Genomic DNA, 20,858 nt, shown 5'->3' on the forward strand with positions numbered 1-20,858 from the left:
CCGGGGGGGTATATTTTGTATCGATCTGTGTATTCGCTCCCCTCCGAGGTGTCAGCTCCTCGCTTAGCCGGTGCTCGGTCCTCAACAGGAGCCGGACCAACACTTTTGATGGAATTGGAGTTAGGAGGCAGGGGCGGGGCATGCGGTGCGCGGAGCCTGGGCTGCACCTCCGCAGCAGCCTGCGCTCTGAGCCGGGGCCGGGGCGGGGGCCGGGACCCCGGCTGGGAGAGACGCCCGGCCCGGCCCGGGCCCGGCCCCGCCCCGCCGCGCACGCGCACACCCGGCCTCCGCGCCCAGGAGCCTGCGAGGCGGCCTGCGCGGTGCTAGAGAGGCCGTTGCCCCAGCCGCCCCGCCCCCGCCCCGCCGCGCACGCGCACACCCGGCCTCCGCGCCCAGGAGCCTGCGAGGCGGCCTGCGCGGTGCTAGAGAGGCCGTTGCCCCAGCCGCCCCGCCCCCGCCCCCGCCCCCGCTGCGCACGCGCACACCTGGCCTCCGCGCCCAGGAGCCTGCGAGGCGGCCTGCGCGGTGCTAGAGAGGCCGTTCCCCCCGCCCCGCCCCCACCCCGCCGCGCACGCGCACACCCGGCCTCCGCGCCCAGGAGCCTGCGAGGCGGCCTGCGCGGTGCTAGAGAGGCCGTTCGCCCCGCCCCCGCCACGTTCCCTTCGGCGCCCGCAGACGCCGAGTAGTTCCGGGTCGGCGCCGCCAAGCCGCTGTGTGTGTGGCCGCGCCGTGGGGAGGCCGAGGAGCAAGTGAGCGAGGCCGGGGCGCGGGGCGCGGGGCGGGCGGCGGGCGGCGGCGGCGGCGGGGGCTGAGCGCGGCCTGCTCTGTTGCAGGATGATCACGGACGTGCAGCTGGCCATCTTCGCCAACATGCTGGGCGTGTCGCTCTTCCTGCTCGTGGTCCTCTACCACTACGTGGCGGTCAACAACCCCAAGAAGCAGGAGTGAGGCGGCGCGGCCCGCGCAGGTAACGCCCTCCCCCGGCGGCCGCGGCCCGGGCCCCCCGGCCGGCCCGGCCTCACCGCCCGCTTGTGTCCCCCAGATGGCGCCGTGGCCCGCGGGGAGCGTCTCCGTGCCGGTGTCTCCCGCCTGCTCAGGGCCCAGGACGCCCCCAGCCTGAGCCCGTGAGGGCCCCCGAGGGACGCGGAGGCGCCGCCGCCAGGACCGAAGGCCGCCGAGAGCATGGGAAGCAGCCGCGCCCCCATTAAACGTCCCCTCCGCTTTTGAGCCCGAGCTGGCGTTTGTTAAGAGGCGGAGGCCACGGGGGGCGGGGCGGGCAGGGCCGGGGCAGGGCCGGCGCCCTTCAGAGCCGACTTCTCTTGAGTCTTTTCCAAACGACTTTATTGCTCGAGTGCCCCCCGCGTCCCGCCCGGCGCGGGCCGCTCCCCCCAACCCACCCGTATAAAAATAGACGTCTGTGCCGCGGGGGCCCGAGGGGGCATTTCCGGCCGAGGAGGCGGGCCGGGTCACACCCTGGGAGACGGAGCCCTGGGGCAGGCCCGCCCCGGGGCCCCGCCGCTGGGCCAGGCGGGGCGCCGGGCCGGGAGTGGGGCCGCGGGGGCCGAGTGGGGCCGCGGGGGCCCCGGGGGCCCCGCCGGGAGCAGCCTGCAACGGAACAGAGAGTGGCTGAGGGCGGCCCCGCCGGGCCCGGGATGGGCAGGGAGCAATCTTGGGGCGTCACAAGGAGGCTGAGGCTGGGACTGGACTTGTGCCTTTGGACCGGGGGTGACCCAGGGGTTGGGGGCAGGGAGGCCCGGCAGACAGCCAGCCGGGGCGGGGGACCCTGGTGCTTACCCTGGTGCAACAGAGCAGGGTCCTGGCTCTGGCTCAGAGCTGTCCCTGGTCCGGGGGGTGGGGGATGTGGGGCCCGAAGAGCCTCTCATCCCTCTGCCAGGCGGCGGTGAGCCCCGGCCCAACCCGGGCCTAGCCTGTATGGATAGGGGGTGGCGCTGAGGGCTAGACTCTTCCCCTGAGCTTCTCACTTCCTGGACTTGACTCTGGCATCTCCATGGAGGGAGTGTGGTACAGTAGGGGATTAACACAAAGGAACTAGGACTGACAACTCCTGGGGCCTGCCCCTAGCTGGGACAGGTAAAATAGGATTGGGGCAAAGGATTTTAATTTAGTGGGGATTATGCCTTCCAGGGGCTTACCCAGGGTGGGGATAGCAAAAGGGTCCGTGTGCTCCATAGTCTTTCGAGCTTCTGTGCCCTTCCATGGCAAGGGACTGGATGAGCAGAGAAAGCTCTCCGTGGGGAAATGACGGGGTATATGGAAACCTCCCTCAAGAGTTCCTCTACTCCTCAGCCCCTGCCAGGGGAATTTATCCTTAGTTCCCCCAATCATGTCTTGCCTATACCCACTTCTTCTGCCAACCCAAAGGGGTTCAACACTAGCCTGGGGGCCTTGTCTGAACCCTGGGGTGGTGGCATGGCTGCTCCTTAGAGCAGCAGCCAGAGGTGTTACCTGGGGAATCCGGGACCCCTCCTGGCAGAAACTCTCCTCGGGCAGTTCTGGGCAGAAAGAGAAGAGAGGCTGAAGGCAAGGACGAGAGAATCCAAGGCTAGGAAGCTGGGGTTGGAGTGTTAATGGCAGAAAGCTTAAGACTTTGGAAACTGGAATTGCGGTTTGGGGAATTGTTGCTAAGGCTGAGGGATAAATCGTGATCTTATTATGGGAAATGCCCCAGGTAAGTTCCCCACTTTGGCAACCCACCAGCGTTGGATATTCTCCCTCCCACTATCAGAGTGGTCTGCTGGATTTAGACTGTTAAGGCAACTGTGCAGAGAACAAGGATGAGCTACAAAGAGTTACCTGCAGTCGAGCCCTGATGCAGGGGGTGCGAGACCCACTCCCCAGCAGCCCCTTCCCGATAACCATGACAGTCTCTGGTTTATCCCCTGCAGACAGAAGTGAGCAGCTACTCCCTAGGGATTAAGAGAAAATTATCACTGGAATGGGACCCTACTCAAGGTACAGCAGCCAAAGGATGATGTTGAATTCATGTCTTGGGATGGCATGGAGTCCTAATCAGGTCATAATCAGATTTTGGCTACAAAATAACTGTTTAGAGCAGTTGCCCAATCTTGAGTGCCACCTAGGTATTACAGGACCTCTAGTTATTTTTTTAAGTCACACTTTCTGCGATAAAGTCAAAATCCAAGACTAGAGAGGATATCAGAGCTGACAACTATGATGAAAACCACTAAGATAAGAAATCTCATGGCAGTGGTAGGGGCTGAAGATGCTCTGGCACACAGAACTCGAAAAGAAAGAAGATACTTGTTCCAGACAGAGTAGCCATGAAAAGGTGCCTGCAACAGGTTGTCCTTAGGTTTCCAGTGTCCTACCATGAGAACCTGATTTTGCAAGTCAGGAACTTCAAGCAGATATCCTTAGACAATTAGGAAAAAAGTCCCTTAGGGTTCTGTGTGAGTAGGCACAATTTAAGGTCTGTTTTTTTAAAATATAAAATCCCAATTTCTTTTGAAGGAGATAAACGTTTTAGGTAAGACATTAGGATAATCCAGGTTTGTGATTGAGGGTACAACTGAGCTAAATAAGAAGCTATAGTGTACCAATAAGGAAGCCAGGCTAAGTGGCACCAGCGATAAAAGATAACTTGTCTAGAACACACAGCAGTGGCATTAGGTACCAACCCGCTATACCAAGTGAGGTAGGCAGTAAGCAGGTGCCTATGTTTCTTGAAGGGGCTGGGCCGGCACTAGGAGGAGTGGGGGGCGAGTCCAAGCTGCCTGTGGCAGGGCGATGGGTCAGTGGTTGCTGCCGCCGTCTCCCGTCCTGGCCTCTTGACTCTGAGCAGAGATTGACAAAAGTGGATAAAAGGGAGACTCAGCTGCTCCCCTCACTGGGTGATTTGTTGGGGCTTGGGCTTTGTGTATATTGGTGTCCCTCTTTCCTAGAGTAACTCAGATGGGTAGGATCTCTAACAAACATTAGAGATTCAAAGGCAAAGGAAAATTAACTTTTTTTTTCTAGTTAAGAAAACAAAATACAATGCTAGAAACTGAACCAGGGTTTGTCTTCCATCCTGGTCCTTTCTTGGGGAGAAATAATAGTCTTGACTATTCCCAACTGTATCTTCAAGTCTATCAAGTGACCCAGTCACAGGTTATTAAATATTGACATTTATCATTTTTATCTCCTCAAAAACCCTCATCCCAAAGGGTCCCTTGGACAACCACTCCCATTGAGGACCCTCCTAGAGCCTGCCATTGAGTTTCAGTTTTTTAAGATAGTGCATATTTATCAGACTGAATGTTACTTCCCATCCAATTTATAAACCCTTAGCTAACCTGGTTCCTATTTCTTTTACCTGCTTGGATTTTCCAGTCTGTAGTAACCCAGCTCTGCCCATGACCTTGTCTTTGTTTCCCTGCTATGTTGTTGCAGTCCTCTCTTTCCTCTGTCGTGGTCCCAGCATCTGTTACACACAAGGAGGGGGTCCAGGACTAGTTTCTCAACAGAAGAGGGGGATGGGATTGGCTAAAAGATGGCATAATTTTTCCCTCTGATTTCATGTGTAGTCCCAGGCTTTGCCTTTGTGGGCTTATAGGATGGAGGAAGGAGAATACTGCATAATGACATTTTCTGATTTTTTTTAAGGTTTTTTTGCAAGTCAAATGGGGTTAAGTGGCACATTTTCTGATCTTAAGTAAATGCATGATTATGATTTTGTTATAAATATTATCAGTTGGTACTTTCCTCAGAAATGCCAAACAGGGGCAGCTAGGTGGCAGGGTGTATAAAGCACCAGCCCTGGAGTCAGGAGTACCTGGGTTCAAATCCGGTCTCAGACACTTAATAATGATGTAGCTGTGTGGCCTTGGGCAAGCCACTTAACCCCATTTGCCTTGCAAAAACCTGAAAAAAAATGCTAAACAGCCACAGTTGTTTAGAAATTACACATAGCAACTATAGCTGGGCCAACCTGGAATCAACCCTGATACCAGCCTTAATCTGTTGACATTGCTTGTATGGATCTGTGCTAACTAGTTTTTTGTTGTTTTTTTTTTTTTTACTTTTTGTAAGGCAAATGGGGTTAAGTGGCTTGCCCAAGGCCACACAGCTAGGTCATTATTAAGTGTCTGAGACCGGATTTGAACCCAGGTACTCCTGACTCCAGGGCTGGTGCTTTATCCACTATGCCACCTAACCACTACCCCTGTGCTAACTAGTTTTTCTAGATTGTTGTCTGTTGAGATTCTTGGGCAATAGCTGAGAGGAATGGAAGCTGTTGACACTATGGAGCTCCTTTCCACAATGTATTTGCTCTGTAGGGTTATTTGTTCCTAAGCTTCAGGGAGTGAATGTACTGAGAAATGTAGTAATAAAGAAAGAAAAGTGATATTGTTGTGGAGTTCCACAAGAGATCCCTAGATAAGGACTGTCTAACCTTACTTTCTAAAGTTTTGGGTTGTTTTTTTTTTAGGGCAGTGGGGTTAAGTGGCTTAAGTGACTCAACTAGGTAATGATTAAGTATCTGAGGCCAAATTTGAACTTAGGTCCTCCTGACTTCAGGCCTAGTACTTTAACCACTGCCCCTAAAAGTTTTTATTGAAACAAAAGACAATATATTTTGTTTTACCATTTTAGTGAGAGCTTTGGTAGCCTGGCTTCTTTTACCAAAGCATTTAATAAACCCTTAGGGGGCCACATAAAATTACATTGCAGGCCATGCATTTTGGGTAGCCCTGACCTAAATCAAAGATTCTTAAACTTTTTTTGGTAGCAGACTCCTTTGCATTTTACTGAAGCCTAGGTACTCCTAGGAATGTTTTTAAATGCATACAACAAACTATTTAGGATTACAAAGGAAATCAATTACATTGGATTACAGCTTTCAAAATAATTTTTTTTAAGAGACTCCTTAGTTAAGACCCTCTGGCCTAGCTAGAGAGCAGAAATAGATGAGAAGCTTCAAACCAGATCACAACTCTGGCACGGAGGCAAAAGTAATGACAAGGGACTTCAGTTATCCAAAGCAAAGTTAACAAATTCCTGGCTTACCTAAATGCCAGTTTGATCCTTCAGAAGATGGAGAAAGCAACAAGGGGAGCTGCTATCCTGACATAATTCTGATCAGCGACAAGGATGATAACCTTGGGAAAAAGGACTATAAGACTATAAGATTACTGATAAAGGAGGGGAAAGCTAGGCTAGTCTGTATTATATTCTATTTTTGGAGAGCAGATTTCAAAGGGATCAGAAAAATGTTAGATGGAATCCCTTGGCTTAAAATTTATCAAGGTTAAGTCAGCGTAGAAGGCCTACCCTGAAGAATAAAATCCTGAGGATGCAAAAATTAAATAGTAACATTGTGAAGGAGTTGTGTAGAGAACTCATGGAGATGCACAGGAAATTCACTGGCCTTCTTAGGTCATAGTATTAAAAAGGATATATGTAGCAGTTAGAGGCAGGGTTATAGAATGATCTTATAACAGCAGTGGTAGGGGTACTAAAGTTCAAAATAAGCTGAGGCAACATTACTGACAGAAAATTGGGGGTGGGGCAGGACCACTGCCTAGGGTGGATGGGATAATAAATACAGAATAAGTACTGCTTATTATATTCAACTTTGTGTTTATTTTCCTCTGCTGAAGATCTTTGTTCTGGGAGGGACAGGACAAAAAAGTTAAAAGGGATTGGAAAACCAAGACAAGCAGATACTAAAAGCATCTCAGCTATGCTGAGTGAGTTCAAGTCAACAGTCTTGAGTATGCCACCTCTGTGGGTGACATTGTTAAGCCACAGTGAGTGATTTTGGTTTTTTTGTGTTTTTTTTTTTGCAAGGCAAATGGGGTTGACTTGCCCAAGGCCACACAGCTAGGTAATTATTAAGTGTCTGAGTTTGGATTTGAACCCAGGTACTCTTGACTCCAGGGCCAATGCTATATCCACTGTGCCAGCTAGCCACCCCTACACAGTGAGTGATTTTTGAAAGACTGTAGAAAACAGAAGTGGTGCATTGGGGACTGACTGGTGAAGAGCAAATTGTCCAATTTAAAAAGAAAGGAGGAGAATGGATTCTACTAGAGAGGTCTGTGAGTTTGACTTCTGTTTCTGACTATTCTAGAGGGATTATTAAAGGGATTATTTATGAACATCTAGAAAAGGCAATGTTTTTCATTAACTCAGCATAATTTCAGCAAGAATATCCTTTACCCCCCCCCCCATTTTCCAACAGTAATTAACTAGACTAACAGATTGGGAACACTATAGACAAAATTTATCTGGACTCCACAAAAAATTTGACAATGTCATGCTAGTCTTAAGAAAAAATAAAGGTGTGAGCTGGATGATAAAACAGGTATCTCATATGGTTGAATGATTGGATTTAAAGAATAGCTATTGGGGCGGCTAGGTGGCACAGTGGGTAAAGCATTGGCCCTGGAGTCAGGAGTACCTGAGTTCAAATCCAGCCTCAGATACTTAATAATTACCTAGCTGTGTGGCCTTGGGCAAGTCACTTAACCCCGTTTGCAATGGGGTCAAATGGCTTGCCCAAGGACACACAGCTAGGTAATTATTAAGTGTCTGAGACTAGATTTGAACTCAGGTACTCCTGACTCCAGGGCTAGTGCTCTATTTACTCACTGTGCCACCTAGCTGCCCCATATACCATTTATATTTTAATCAATATTTAATTATTTAGATAGGTATATTAGATTTTCAAATAAGGTGGATAATTAACAGATTTAGGATACAAAATAATGATAGCATTTATATAGCACTCTAATGTTTGCAGAACACTTTGCACATAGTATATTACTTGAACTACACAATAACCATGAAATAAGTGCTACCATTTTCCTCATTTTATAGATAAGGAACAGACTGAGCAAAGTTAAGTTGATTGCTCTATGATTAAGTGACTAGTGTCTGAAGTAGAATATAAACTCAGGCCTTAGTCCAATTCCTGACACTTTCCTAGTTGACTTGATAGGATGGGCTGAATTTAAAAACTTGCATATGAGTTGAAAGGGGGAAAAAAGGACTAGTTCCACAAAGTAAGGATGGAGGAGGCATGTGTAGACATTTCATCTGTAGGACATCTTTGTGTTTTAGTAAACGATCTTAATAGTAGACAAGAGCAACAAAAAACCAAAAACTAATAGGATCTTGGGTTGCATTGAAAAGAATACTCTTCGTTTCTAGGTCCATTTCAAGAAAGTCGTTCACAAACACTCCTATCAAGAAGAGGGGGATAGTGGGTAGTGGATAAAGCACTGGCCCTGGAGTCAGGAGTACCTGGGTTCAAATCGGGTCTCAGACACTTAATAATTACCTAGCCGTGTGGCCTTGGGCAAGCCACTTAAATCTGTTTGCCTTGCCAAAACCAAAAAAAAAAGGGCGGGGGGATAACCAGGATAGTAAAGAACTGAATCCAGTAAGAAAACTGATTGAAGAAATGGGATTTTTTAGCCTAGAAAAGAGCATTTAAGGGTAAACCTGGAGGCTGAGCCAGAAGGGAGAATTAGCTATTTGGGGTAGAAGTGATAGATTTTAGCTGTGTTACCACAAAATGGAATAGGCTCCCTTGGGTAATCAGTGGGTACCCAGTTACTTGAATTTGAGGAGGCAGGTTGACCAATTTTGGTTATCATGAGTTAGCCTAGGTAACTACTAAGTTTCCTTTAACTATGAGAACCTGTTAAGAGGAGAAAGGGAAAGTTGACTCCCAGAAGACATCCTTACAGAGACTTCAATTCATGGGGTTGGAAGTAGCTGGCTAAATTGGTAGGTTGCCCATCTGACCACACAACTAAACTAAGGGATGAACTCAGTCTTAAATAGGTTATAGCTGTGATTATGGGCATCCACAACTACTCTGGGCAGCTTGTCTAAGTCCTGTCCATGGTGGTCAAAGCTGGGAATTTTGAACTCCAGAACTCTGGTGAATATAATGATGTTGCCTGTATCATGGAAATACAGATGCTCTATTCCTTCTATCGTACTTGGGCAGCAGGTACTTAAGACCCCAGCTAAGCTAGACTAACTATTTTGTATTGAGGATAAATTGATTTGAAGAGCTGCTTTACAGTGGGCTAGATGCCAAGTCCTCTGAATTTAGCAAGATACTATATGATAAGTTTAGGACTAGGAGTCCAGGGGAGCAATAACAGGAGCTCTGGAGTCTCTTGAATTGCACTCATGATAAGAAGGTGGCTAGGTGGCATAGTGGATAAAGCACTGGCCCTGTAGTCAGGAGTGCCTGGGTTCAAATCCAGTTTCAGACACTTAAATTACCTAGCTGTGTGGCCTTGGGCAAGCCACTTAACCCCATTTGCCTTAAAAAAAAAAAAGATAAGAAGGCCCCAAATCTAATGACTAAATAGACATTCAAGTTCCAAGCTCTGGGCATTGGGATGAGTTGTATGAAGGTAGGGAAAAGGCACTAGATTTGGAAGCATAATCTGTTCGTATCCTGGTTCTTAACCATAACCTATAATATCACTTAATTTCTCTGGGCTTTAGTTTCCTCATTTATAAAATGAGGAATCGCAACTAAATAACTCCTAACGTTCCTTCTGATTCTAAAACTGATCTTTCAACTCTGGGCTGGGGAGGAAAAAAGTCAAAATTTCAGATGATAACCATTTTCTTGCCAACAGCAATTGTCTTTTTGAGATGCTGGGACCTGCAGTCTAGCAATCCCTTTCTCTCATGGGGAGTAGGGTAATCAATAAAACAAAATTCAATCATAGGGGCAGCTGGGTGTTGAAGTAGATAGAGCACCAGTCCTGGAGTCAGGAGGGCCTGAGTTCAAATCCAGCCTGAGACACTTAATAATTACCTAGTTGTGTGACTTTGGGCAAGTCACTTAACCCCATGGCCTCGAACCCCGCCCCCCCAATAAAAAACTTCAATCATACTTTGGGGAAACAGATCTAACACAGTAAAATTTGTTAAGAGTCAAGTTTCCTGGCTATGGCCTAAAGATACTGAACCCTGTCCACTGTCATTAGTTAGCAATGCCCAACTGCTTTTCTTAAGGTTGCAGTGAGGACATCTCACTGGAGTTTTCATTCAAATGGACATGTTAGTAGCTAAAAAGAATATAAAAATGGAGAGTAATGGGGCAGCTAGGTGGTGCAATAGATAAAGCACCGGACCTGGAGTCAGGAGTGCCTGGGTTCAAATCTGGTTTCAGACACTTAATAATTACCTAGCTGTGTGGCCTTGGGCAAGCCACTTAACCCCATTTGCCTTGCAAAAACCTAAAAAAAAAAAATGGAGAGTGAGATAGGTTTGGAAACTAGTACACACCGGTACTAGTTTAATAAGGATTAACTTTTTTGAAACACCGTACAGGCCTCTGCACTGAGCAGCTATATCATTAAAACTAATAACTTTAAAAAATGAAGATGGTATAAGAACCAAGTCAAGGAGAAGGTGGAATAACTAGAATATGTTAATGACATTTGAATGTAAAACCCAAGAATCCTGAGACCTTAAAAGTTGCTGGGGGGGGGGACTAAGTAATATATCCTTAAACCACAGCTTGACTTTTATTCTATAAACTTGAGTCTCAATGGGGCCAGGCTCCGTACAAGAGTAGGAACACTAGAGGCAGGAAATGCTTTAAGTTCAAATCTTTAGCAAAGGTTTGCCCATGTCACTTCTCTACCAAAGGAGCTCCAATGATCTTCTATTGCCTTTAGAATAAAATATGAACTCTGTTTAGCATTGACTGTCCTTCCTCATCTGGTTTCCTTCTTCTCTGTCCCTACCACATACTATTTCTAACACACTTTGGTCCAAACTGGCTGGTTGTAGCATTCCTAGGAGGAATTGATGTGACATCTGTGTCATGTCTGTGGGGGGAGGGGATGGGGACAGACACTCTTGCCTAACAATTTTCTCTCCCAACTCTCTTTCCTCTTGGAGCCCCCCCCCCCAGCTAACTACCTACTACAGAGGTCTCCTTGATTACTCCAGTTTGTGCTCTTGAGATTACTTAGTGAAATTTGTATTTTCTCTCAGTGAACACTATATCTCTCACCCCACCACCACCACCCTAATCCACATAGAATAAGCTTTTGTATTTGTATCTACAATGCCAAGCATACACCAGGCGCTTAATGATTGGTCCTTTGCATCCCCATAATGTGAATCTGAGGATAGAATGATTTGAAATGACAAAGGAGCCTGGGATACAAAATGTGGGGTGCTTAAGGGTGGCAATTCCAACTGATATCTTTAAAAAACTCTTACAGACCTCTTCTATGACACAATTCCTAGTTCCTCACATCTTAATGTAGTCTATGGTATATATGGTTCCAATCTATCATCCAGGTAGGGAATAGAAAAGGAATGCCAGGACTTTGAGATCTCTGACCCTGGCAACAAGCAGTTTAGGACTGGGGTTCAAGGGTCTATTTTGAACAACTTTGTTCCCCAAGATTATGAAATAACATTTTAGAATGAGATAAAATTTCTGTTTTGAGGGAACAAGACTTTTTTTTATCTGAAGTCACAACAAAAAAAGTGGTGACAGCAGTATTTTCCCTCTCATGTTTTTCTTTATTCACCACTTAGAATTCTGAGTCACCTCAACCAAGTTTAGCTGCTGTACCAAAAGGTGCCATTACTTCGATTTCAGGGTCTTTCAGAGTGAAAGACCCTTAATCCCAGTCTTAATAGCTTTTGCCTTGAACACCATAAAAACTAAAGTTACCAAGACCTTGTACAGGGTTTCACTAGTCCTCTTCAGATAGGAGGTAAAGGGTTTCTTTGCTAAGTGATCCAGCTTTTACGGTAAAGTAGCCTCAGTCTACAAAAGAATTTATAACACACGTTCCCAATTTTACAGAGAAGGTTAAGGTTTATAAAGATTAAGTTACTTGCTCAGGTTCACAAAATTCTGAAAAGTTAGGGTATTTTAACCCAAATCACCAAAGCCAAGTCCAGGACTTTTTCCTACTATTGGGAGCTTCCCCCTCAAACTTACTTTATAGTCTGGGGTTGTCCAAAAGGTCAGGGGATTAGTTTTAGCTGAACCCTTCTATCTATAATAGAATTCCTGGGATGTAAGAAGCTAGTCTCCTTGTTCCCTTCCTGAAAGCTCCTTCCCTCAACTCTTGATTATGTGTTTGGATCCATGGCAACCATGTGAAATCTCCCTTGCCGAGGGCAACCCCATGGTTACTTCCTCCTAGGTAGCAATCACTCTGCAGATTGGCAGATAGCTTTCTATGGTGCAATCAGCCTGGATCCCACTGGGAGAGGCAGAGTAAGTGTCCCTGGCTCTGGAGATGTTATAGTTCTCATGCACAACTCTTCTGGTGCCATCTGTAGACACAGAAGAGTAAACAAAACATATCACTATACCCATTTTAGAGATAAAAGAAATTGAAAGTCAGAAGGTTTATTTTACTTTCTCCAGGCCACAATTCTAATTAAGTGGCAGAGCTGGAATTTGAACCACGATCTGATTCCCTATACTACACTGTGTTATCCATTACTCTCTGGTATGAGAGAAATGAGCTAAAAAGTCCCCAGGGAGCAGTCCCTCTCAGGAAAAAAGAAAGCTTTTCTAAGCTAAACTCAATAGTAAGACTAGACCAGAAATCTTCATATTGTGGATTAGCTGTAATAGTCCAAAAGCCCCACAAAACACTGATTAATGGCCTAGTTTAAGAGGCTTTAACATGGAGCCTGAAAATTTAACACTTAGTTTTCTTGGAAAATCCTATTTTTACTTCATGCATTTAAAGACATTCTTTTGAAAGGGGGGACACATTTCAAGAGATCTGTGATACACAAAAAGTTTAAGAACCCTTAGCGCCTAACATTTCTAGAGGTAAAATTATTTTCCTGTTCCTCATTTCAGACTAGTTTTAAGCATAAAGTCATAGATTTTGAACTATCAAAAAGTTATACATAGGGAGAAGTTATACAGGTCAATACCCTCATTTTACAGATGAGAAAACAAATGTAGAATAGTTAAATAATTTGTCCAAAGTCTCCTACATAGCAAGTGGTAGAGTAAGAACTGTTTTTCTACTACACCTTATTGCCTACCAGTGACTTCCTTTTTTCCTCCTGGTAGCCCAGTCTCTTTCTATTAAGAGAAGTACTTAAATACAGCTACCATTATTTTTATAGGTCTACCATATTAGGCAATACTTGTAGGCACTGAAAAATAACTATGGTGGGGAGTAGAAGTGAGTCTAGTTTACAGGACTAGCATAGATATCATTTGAAGTTGGCCTCATATTCTGGAGGTTGTGCAGTACTTCTCACCTCAATCCTAAACCCTAAAACCAGAAGTAGCTCCAGTTCTCAAGGACCTTGAAATACAACCATTATCTCACAGTGCAACAACTGAGTGCTTGATTTCATCCTGACCACAACCCTTGATTTAGAGATTACATGTCTCAGTATCAGTTAACCAGCATTCCCTTTTGTCAGAGGGCTTGTCTGGTTTTCAGTACATATTGGGATCCTATAATTCCTGGGGTTTTTGATAAGAGAGTGTCTAGGATCCCTACCCATGGCCATAGGTCCCAGTCTTGTGGCCCCCATGCTGCAAGGAAAAACCAAGGTCTCAGGAGAGGTTACAAATTCTGCTGTAAACTGGTTTTATTGATTTACCCCTTGTCTCAGGCCCAAGAATAAGTTTTCAGGGCTAATTTCCTCCCCAGCAACACCAGAGAGAATGAAACACTTGCCCCAAGGACTTCCTTATCAGCTTACCTCTAACAGGGCCCAGCACCCGATGGCTGCCTTTCTGGGTGCCAAGACCCAAGCCTGGTAGCCCTGTGGACCGACTGCTATGAAAGGGAAAGCTGGGTGAAGTTTTGATCTGTGGAGAGTTTTGTTGGCTGTTGCCAGTGGTACCAGTGCTCAAGCTTCGGGCCCGGCTCAGGGTGTTTTCAGAGCATGAGATAGGCAAACCGCTGCAAGGAAGCACACAGAACAGGTGAAATCTAGGGTGGGTATGTTCCAAGTCTTTCAGCTGTCATGTCTTCCCCTAATGAAGAATCAATGGAAATGATTTTGAATTAAGAACATTAGGCACCAATATCAAAGGACAGGGGGGAAAAAATTATTCTGCCTCTTGATTAGCTACTGATCCCATTTGATGTAATCCCTCCCAATATGGATAATGCTACTAAGGAAGTTACAAGTAGTTTCTTGCAGTGAATGTTGCCACTGGGATAGGTTCATAGTTCTACCCTTCTGGGAAATCTTTCCCTCATTTCCCTTTCCTGCTTTTTGGTTTCCCTACAGTAGGAATTCTCAATCTGTTGGGCAAGGAGTTACTGTGGATTTGAATTTATAACACTCTTTTCCCTTCCTAAAATGATCCTATGGTATATATTAGTTGTAAAATTAAGTGTATTCCTCAAGATAAAGTTAAGACCTTGTGTTTCATCTCAAAACCAAATCACTTCCACTTTCCCACCCTTTCCTCCCATCCTGTTGTCCTTACTTGGGGCCTTTTGGTGGGGTTCGAGAGCCTCTCCTTTTGTTGATGCCCATATTAAGGCTGTTACCCACACCTCTGCTGTTACGAACATGTCTTAGCATCCAGGCTCTCAGGTTGTTGAGGCAGCTGTGCTCCGAAAGGACAATTCGTGGCCAGGGATTGCATTCTGCCATGTCCAGGGCTGCAATGGCCACAGCCCGTCCTACCTGCCAAGGGAGTTCAAACTCAGCTTGTGATGCCTGAAACATTATTGATTTGAATCACTCAAACTTTATACTGTGCCCCAGAGCACTCTGGTTGTAGCATATGCTAAGGGGAAGGTCTCTGCCCCTCATTTGCAGCTATAGCGTAATCCCTTGTTAAAGCTAAGACTAAATTTCTTTGTCTTCAATTTTTTTCCTTTTCAGATTATGGTTTTTATTAGTTGTTATCTCAGGAATTAAGCCAGAAGGCAGCACTTTGTTGTGGGATTGGTGATTCTCAATGTTTTAAGAATGAAAAGGTCTGTAGATTATAGGAGGGAACAAAGCTCTTTTCCCCCCCTATAATTGTGGAACTTCCTATGAGGTCAGGAAAGACATACATGCCTTTGTGTGAAGAAAGGATCAACCAGAAAAATAAGGCATTATGAGATAAAGAGGAAAAAATCTAAGCTCCAAAAGTGTTGGGACAGAGGCATGCTCTCCAAACTGGAAGGGGTATTCACAAGTATACAAAATTAGTCATTATTTGGGAGGTCCCAACCAGAGCCCTAGTGGCAGTGTCATCTCTCCATAAGATATCAGCCTAGGAGAGTGAGTTAGTATAGGCCACCCATGGGTTTTCAACTGCTTTAGGGGGTCTGATGCCTTTGTTTCTAGCTCCATGGCTCATTACCTGCTCAAATAGCTCCACGGTGTATCTGGAACGGAAGGCAGGTGGGGGAGGGGGGCTGGCACGCCCATTGTCGTGGCAGGCAGCAGGGATGCTGTTTACCGAGCGTCCAGTGTTGTAGTTGCATTCAAGTGTGTAGCTAAGACACAGAGACTTTATATCACTACTCTGGACAGGTGACATGTAGCTTGAATATACTAAAGTGGTCAAGAAAAAGATTAAGGGCTATTTCCCAATGAGCTGGCAATCAACCCCGATACTAAACCCACCAAGCTAAACTGTGAAAGTAGACCCACAGGGACAAAGTCTTTATCTTAAGGTTTTTCTTTTGTGATGCCTTGGGCTCTCAAATCCTTTTCCCCATTCCTCACTCAGATGCTACTAGGAGAACATATCCCAAGTCTGAAGCCCTATTTTCCCAGTGTCCACCCCAACCTGTGAATGATCCCTGAGGCTTTGTAGATGGCAACTCGACCACTGCCCTCCTTAGACTGGCCATCTCGACGATCCCGAGCATACATATTCTTCTCTGAAAAATTGCAGCCTTGGAAGTCAAAGTGTGCTGAATTCATGGAGATAAGCTTTGGGTACAGCATGTTTTCTACCTATTTGGGATGAAGAGCAAGCTCAGAAGGTATTATGGTAAAAAGAAGGAAACAAGGAAGAAAGGAGGCAAGGGTCAAGGCACTGCATTCAATATGAAACAAAATTGTCATTACCAAGTTAATAATTCTTTTTTTTTTTTTTTTAGGTTTTTTGCAAGGCAAATGGGGTTAAGTGGCTTGCCCAAGGCCACACAGCTAGGTAATTATTAAGTGTCTGAGACTGGATTTGAACCCAGGTACTCCTGACTCCAAGGTCGGTGCTTTATCCACTATGCCACCTAGCTGCCCCCAATAATTCTTGAATTTTCACTGTATTCCCAGTTTTTTATTTAAGAAAGGTTACATATGATTAACTAGATGTTTAAAAAAGGTTATATATGGTTAATCAACACAGTTTAATTTCTTTCCCTTCAGATTTTTTCTTCTTTCTCCTGTCTACCTCCCCCTTCCCCCAAATCTCTTCCATTTGACTCCCATTAGAAAAGTTCCAATTTCTTTTATGGTTTTAAAAAGCTTAGCACCTTAACCCTGATTTTCAAAATACACTATAACTCCAATTTGCAGATTTATTGCCAAACATACCAGAGAGCTAATTTTCTTCCTAAAGTGACAAGCCTATGGTTATTCTTCCTTCTGCTCATATTCTATATCCCCCACCCCTTAACTTCTAATGTATATCACATTCAAGACCAGTTTCAAGATCCCTACCTGGGCACTCTCATCACTGAAGCTATTTCCATACATGAAACAGCCTCTTTTAGAGGCATGGCCATGTAAGTCCACATAGTAGGCCACACCACTTTCCTTGGGGGGGATGGTTTCAGGGGCTGGCTCCACTTCACCAGATGCTGATTCCAAAAACCACAAGCCATTGGAATCCTGGCTTGCTGGCTCAGTTTGTGTCCAGGACTCAGGATTGTCCCCTTCAGTTGAAAGTCCAAGGCCGTCCTCTTTATGGAGATTGTCATTTTTTTCAAGTTCAGAAAGAGGACCGGGTGGGGCTGAGGACTGAGGACTGGACTGGTGGTCAGAGGGATTGTGGGTAATCAGACGTGAGTGCACATGGTGGTACAGCAGCACTGCCTTAGCCCCATAGATGGCTGGGTGAAGGATTGCATCTGGCTTTAGATACTGACGGTTCAGGTTCACTCCTCGGGAGTCTGTCCTGTGTGGAAATAAGGGATAAGGTAGAGGTCTAGAAAGCTGAAGTAGGAAAAACAGAAACTAGGGTGAGTGGCATAAGATATCGAAGACAATTTGACAAAGTCTTAAGTAGAAAAACCAAGGAAAGACAAGGACTAAGGTCAGTCTTTACCCCTGGGCTCCAGAAACTAGAGAATAGAACCAGACCACCTATAACTCCTGGAACCTTCCCTGCAAGCTCTGCATTGTACTAGGTGTTGTAAAAGGGTGTATGTGATTAAATCAACCTAATATTACATCTACTTCTACAGGAGCATGGGAATAATTCTCCACATTCAGGTGATCCTACATCTCCCTTTCTAGTCCTCCCCAAAGGTCTGGGAGAATGAATTCTTTTTCAAGTTAATGGAACATTCCCACTTTAGGATGTAGCAGAGTTGTGAAGGCAGGACAGGGTAAGTTGTAATGACACCTTAACATTTATCAGGGGACTTTTGATGATCAGGACAAGGGGAAGGGGGAGTTATTCTTACCGATAGTGACCCCGTACCACACCATCTGGGTTCAACATGGGAATCAACTTAAAGACAAAAAGACGACGTAGGGTCTGGGCACGAGGGTCATCAGGTCGAAGGATAAAGTCCAAAAAACCATTGAAGACAAAACTAGAGGGTGTCTCCCCAGGATGCACCCTGCTGCTCAAAAAGAATATCTGTGATAAAGAGGAGAGCAATAATTGGGACTGTCAGTTCTGATTCTATGCTAACAGCAGAAGGACATAGCCTAGGGATCTGAGCTGTCACATTCAAGCCCTAGACCAGGGCTGTCCAACCTTACTTTTAAAAGTTTTTACTGAAACAATAGACAATATATTTTGATTTGCCATTTTAGTGAGAGCTCTGCTTTCTTCACTAAAGCATTTAGTAAACCCATGGGGGGGGGGTCACATAAAAATGCCCTGCAGGCTTGCATCACTTTGGACAGCCCTACCCTAGATTAAGAATGGAGAAGCTGACTAGAGATAGATGGTCCAAACCCATAAGTGACTTTTCCTATGCCATGACACTCCAGTTTCCTACCTTTCTTTCCTCCCCACTCACCCTCTTGCCTGAGAAACGGAATGGCCGGGGTGTGCTGGTGTCAGGAAATAGTTGCTCCAGACGGGGTTCTCTTTCATCTCGAAGCCCATGACAGGAACTCACAGTCAGCAGATCTACACGAAGTCCATCCAGAGAGTGACAAAGGAGTTCTCGGTGGTAATAGATAGAATCTAAGGGGCTGTAAAGATAAAGATCATCAGGCCATGTCTTGGAAAGAATAGTCCACATTTGCAGAACAGAATTAAGGTGGAGATAGGAAGACAAACTACCTAGTCCCCCATCCCCACACCTTTGTACTTTAGCAACCAAATGCAAAAAGTTAATGAAAGAAAAACAAAATAATGCAAAAATGGTTACAGGATAAAAATCCAGAAAAGAGACACATATGCTTGTAAAAATGGAAAAAGGCAAAGAAGTGGGAAGATCTTATGGCCACTGGCCTTTCCTTTGGTTTGTGACTTCTCAGAGATATGAATTCTCTCTCAGGCTGTGCTCTGGCAGGGTATGACAGATTCCATACTGGCAATAATAAGGCATATTCTGAGTACGTAGAAGTCAACAAATACTTATGTGCCTGAAAAAAGGTAGGAATTTAGTCCTCTTTTTCTTTGACTAAGGCAGTAGGAGAGCTGAACTAGGCAGGAAACTATGAGGTGAAGAGGGTAGGAATAGTATGAAGAGATTAAGGCAACTGATACAGCCAATGGTAGTACACCATGATACAGAGAAAAGCCCGAAGAACTATCAATTGAGGAGCAGAGGCCATGTTTGATCGCAGTATTTTGGAAAGGTAGGACATAGCACCTGCTAAGGGAAGGATGGCTCTCCAGAAAGCGCTGGTCTAGCTGGTTCAGCAGATCCTGACAGTCACTGTAGGAGAAGGGGTAGCAGAAGGCGAAGAAGGTGGTCGCTCCCCGACCCTCCACAAAGCGGTGCACAAAGGATAGCACAAACTGTGTCTCTGTCATCTGAGGGGGCAGAGGAAGAAAAAGAAAGGGCAACCGACTACCCCCCCCCAAACACTTAACTCAGTATTGGTAGCTAGGTTTTTTAGCCTACCAAATTAGCATCTAGCCCTTTAAGCATCATTTCAATAGCAACCACAGTTGCTATTGAACCATAATTCAGAATAGGCCACAGTTAAGAAAATGCCTCCTGTCTCAATGTACCCGCTTGCCTTATCAACCAGACCTTTCATTGTCTCTCCAGATACTGGCATCAAAGACCCATTAACAGCTATTGATGTTGGTTAGATTTAAGGCAGAGGGTCAAAGCAAAATCCTTTTTACCTAGTTCATTTTACCAGAAGCAGAATGATTTCTTCTCTGTCAAGGGATCTTGGCACCCAACTTTTTAAGTTTCCGTCTACAGTCATACAATCTTCTCTATCAAAACCATACCTCAAAGGTGGGCCTGTCTCGAATGCGTTCCCAACGAGGTCGAGTAGGCAGTGTGCGCACAAAGGGTGCCATGCCCTGGGAATACAGTTTGCTTTGCTTGTTCATGTTCATGATATTGATCTTTATGAGTTTTCCTGGAACTCCTCCGCGAACACTGAAGTAGAACCATGACCTAATGGAGTGGAGTAGGGAGAGACGAGTCTGTAAGGGAGAGGGCCGAGATAGCAAAAAGAATGGAGCAAGGAAGATTAAGTTGAAAGAATGGGAAAAGGCTTGTTCTGTGGGGATGAGAAGTAGGGCATTGTGCAACTGTGAGGAGAGCAAAGTAGGTCCCTGGGAGGGCAGGTAGGAAGGCCGGCGCTGGGTTTCCGCACACTCCCTCCCCGGACCCCAGCTTCATACCTGTTCCCATTCTCATACTCTGTCTCGGCACAATCGGGCCGTGTCCACACGTTGAATTCGTAGTCCGCGGCGGAGGCGGCTCCGCTGGTGGTGGCGGCCCCCCCGGCCCCGCCCCCCTCCCCTTCGCTGGCCACAGAATCCACCTTCTCCACATGGGCCAAGTTCCCTGAGTCAAAGCGGGAACTGAACAGCAGTCCCCCACATCGCAGCTCCATGGTGGGGCTGGGTGGGCATCTTCCTGCCCCGGGCTGGCCCTGAGAGCTGGGGGTGGGGCGGGTGGGGAGGAAGAGGGAAGAAGACAAGCTGTGAAAACGGCCTCAGTTAGCCTCGGGGTCTGGGGGCGCTCCCATCCCGGGGAGGGGGCGGCGGGCTGCAGCCGGCCCACAAACCCAGCCTCCTTCCCGCCCGAAGTGCACAGGTGCGGCCCGGAGCCGGGGTGTCCCGCCAGCCGGCGTCGGGCACGGCCGGGCGCCACTTGGAGGGAGGGGCCGAGCTGCACTCCCGAGCCCCCCCCCCCCGCCCCGGCTCCCCGCGAGGCGGCGGGTGGGGGCCCCCGGGGCCGGGGCGCAGGGAGGGCCCGCAAGCCCCGAGCCCACGGCTGCCCGGGGCCCGGGGCAGCGCCGCCCCGCGCGGGCACGGCCGGGGGCGCGGCGGCGGGGGCCCTCACCTCTCTCGGGGCCGGCGCCCCCGTCCCTGCCGCCGTCAGCGTGGCCGCGCCTCCGGCCCGGGTGCAGCGCCGGGCCCGCCGCCCGGGACCCAAACAAAACGGAGCGCCGGGCGCCGGGACCCCGCTCTGCCGGGAGACAACAAGCCATGCGCCTATTGGTCGCGGGCGCCGCTGCCCACCCACCCAGCAACGCTCGCTGCCATTGGTCGG

At 47.0% G+C, this 20,858-nt stretch overlaps 2 protein-coding genes across 6 annotated transcripts; one reads left to right on the forward strand and one right to left on the reverse strand.

Moving 5' to 3' along the window:
* The first annotated feature begins 639 nt into the window (after positions 1-639).
* OST4 (oligosaccharyltransferase complex subunit 4, non-catalytic) lies at positions 640-1,227 on the forward strand. The gene is made up of 3 exons (XM_074209885.1): positions 640-749; positions 834-967; positions 1,043-1,227. The coding sequence occupies exon 2, from the start codon at positions 835-837 to the stop codon at positions 946-948; it is 114 nt and encodes a 37-aa protein (XP_074065986.1). The 5' UTR covers positions 640-749; position 834; the 3' UTR covers positions 949-967; positions 1,043-1,227.
* A 142-nt stretch (positions 1,228-1,369) lies between these two features.
* Positions 1,370-20,802, reverse strand: AGBL5 (AGBL carboxypeptidase 5). Of its 5 annotated transcripts, none has more exons than XM_074209881.1 (17): positions 20,649-20,802; positions 19,982-20,242; positions 19,580-19,751; positions 18,984-19,147; positions 18,180-18,357; positions 17,613-17,791; positions 16,645-17,101; positions 15,767-15,936; positions 15,335-15,470; positions 14,462-14,664; positions 13,723-13,925; positions 4,337-4,444; positions 3,669-3,815; positions 2,815-2,927; positions 2,467-2,513; positions 1,795-2,004; positions 1,370-1,605 (listed from the first exon to the last, which is right to left on the reverse strand). In XM_074209881.1, exons 2-17 carry the CDS (start codon positions 20,194-20,196, stop codon positions 1,467-1,469), a joined length of 2,841 nt encoding a protein of 946 aa, XP_074065982.1. In that variant the 5' UTR covers positions 20,197-20,242; positions 20,649-20,802; the 3' UTR covers positions 1,370-1,466. The 5 variants fall into 5 exon arrangements, with proteins under 5 accessions (XP_074065982.1, XP_074065981.1, XP_074065983.1 ...); XM_074209880.1 differs by having other exon boundaries at positions 3,660-3,815; positions 20,649-20,801; XM_074209882.1 differs by lacking the exon at positions 3,669-3,815 and having other exon boundaries at positions 20,649-20,801.
* Positions 20,803-20,858: the final 56 nt, after the last annotated feature.

The sequence above is a fragment of the Macrotis lagotis genome, chromosome 1, assembly GCF_037893015.1.
Source record: "Macrotis lagotis isolate mMagLag1 chromosome 1, bilby.v1.9.chrom.fasta, whole genome shotgun sequence".
Lineage (NCBI taxonomy): Eukaryota > Metazoa > Chordata > Mammalia > Peramelemorphia > Peramelidae > Macrotis > Macrotis lagotis.

Coding starts and splice junctions, on each gene's coding strand:
- OST4 (XM_074209885.1), top strand. CDS start 835: ATGATCACGGACGTGCAGCTGGCCATCTTCGCCAACATGCTGGGCGTG.
- AGBL5 (XM_074209880.1), bottom strand. CDS start 20,196: ATGGAGCTGCGATGTGGGGGACTGCTGTTCAGTTCCCGCTTTGACTCA. Junction 14,665..15,334: donor CCGTGGAGCTATTTGAGCAG/GTAATGAGCCAT, acceptor CTCCCTTGGCAG/GTAGGACGGGCTGTGGCCAT. Junction 2,514..2,814: donor GCATCAGGGCTCGACTGCAG/GTAACTCTTTGT, acceptor CTTTCTGCCCAG/AACTGCCCGAGGAGAGTTTC.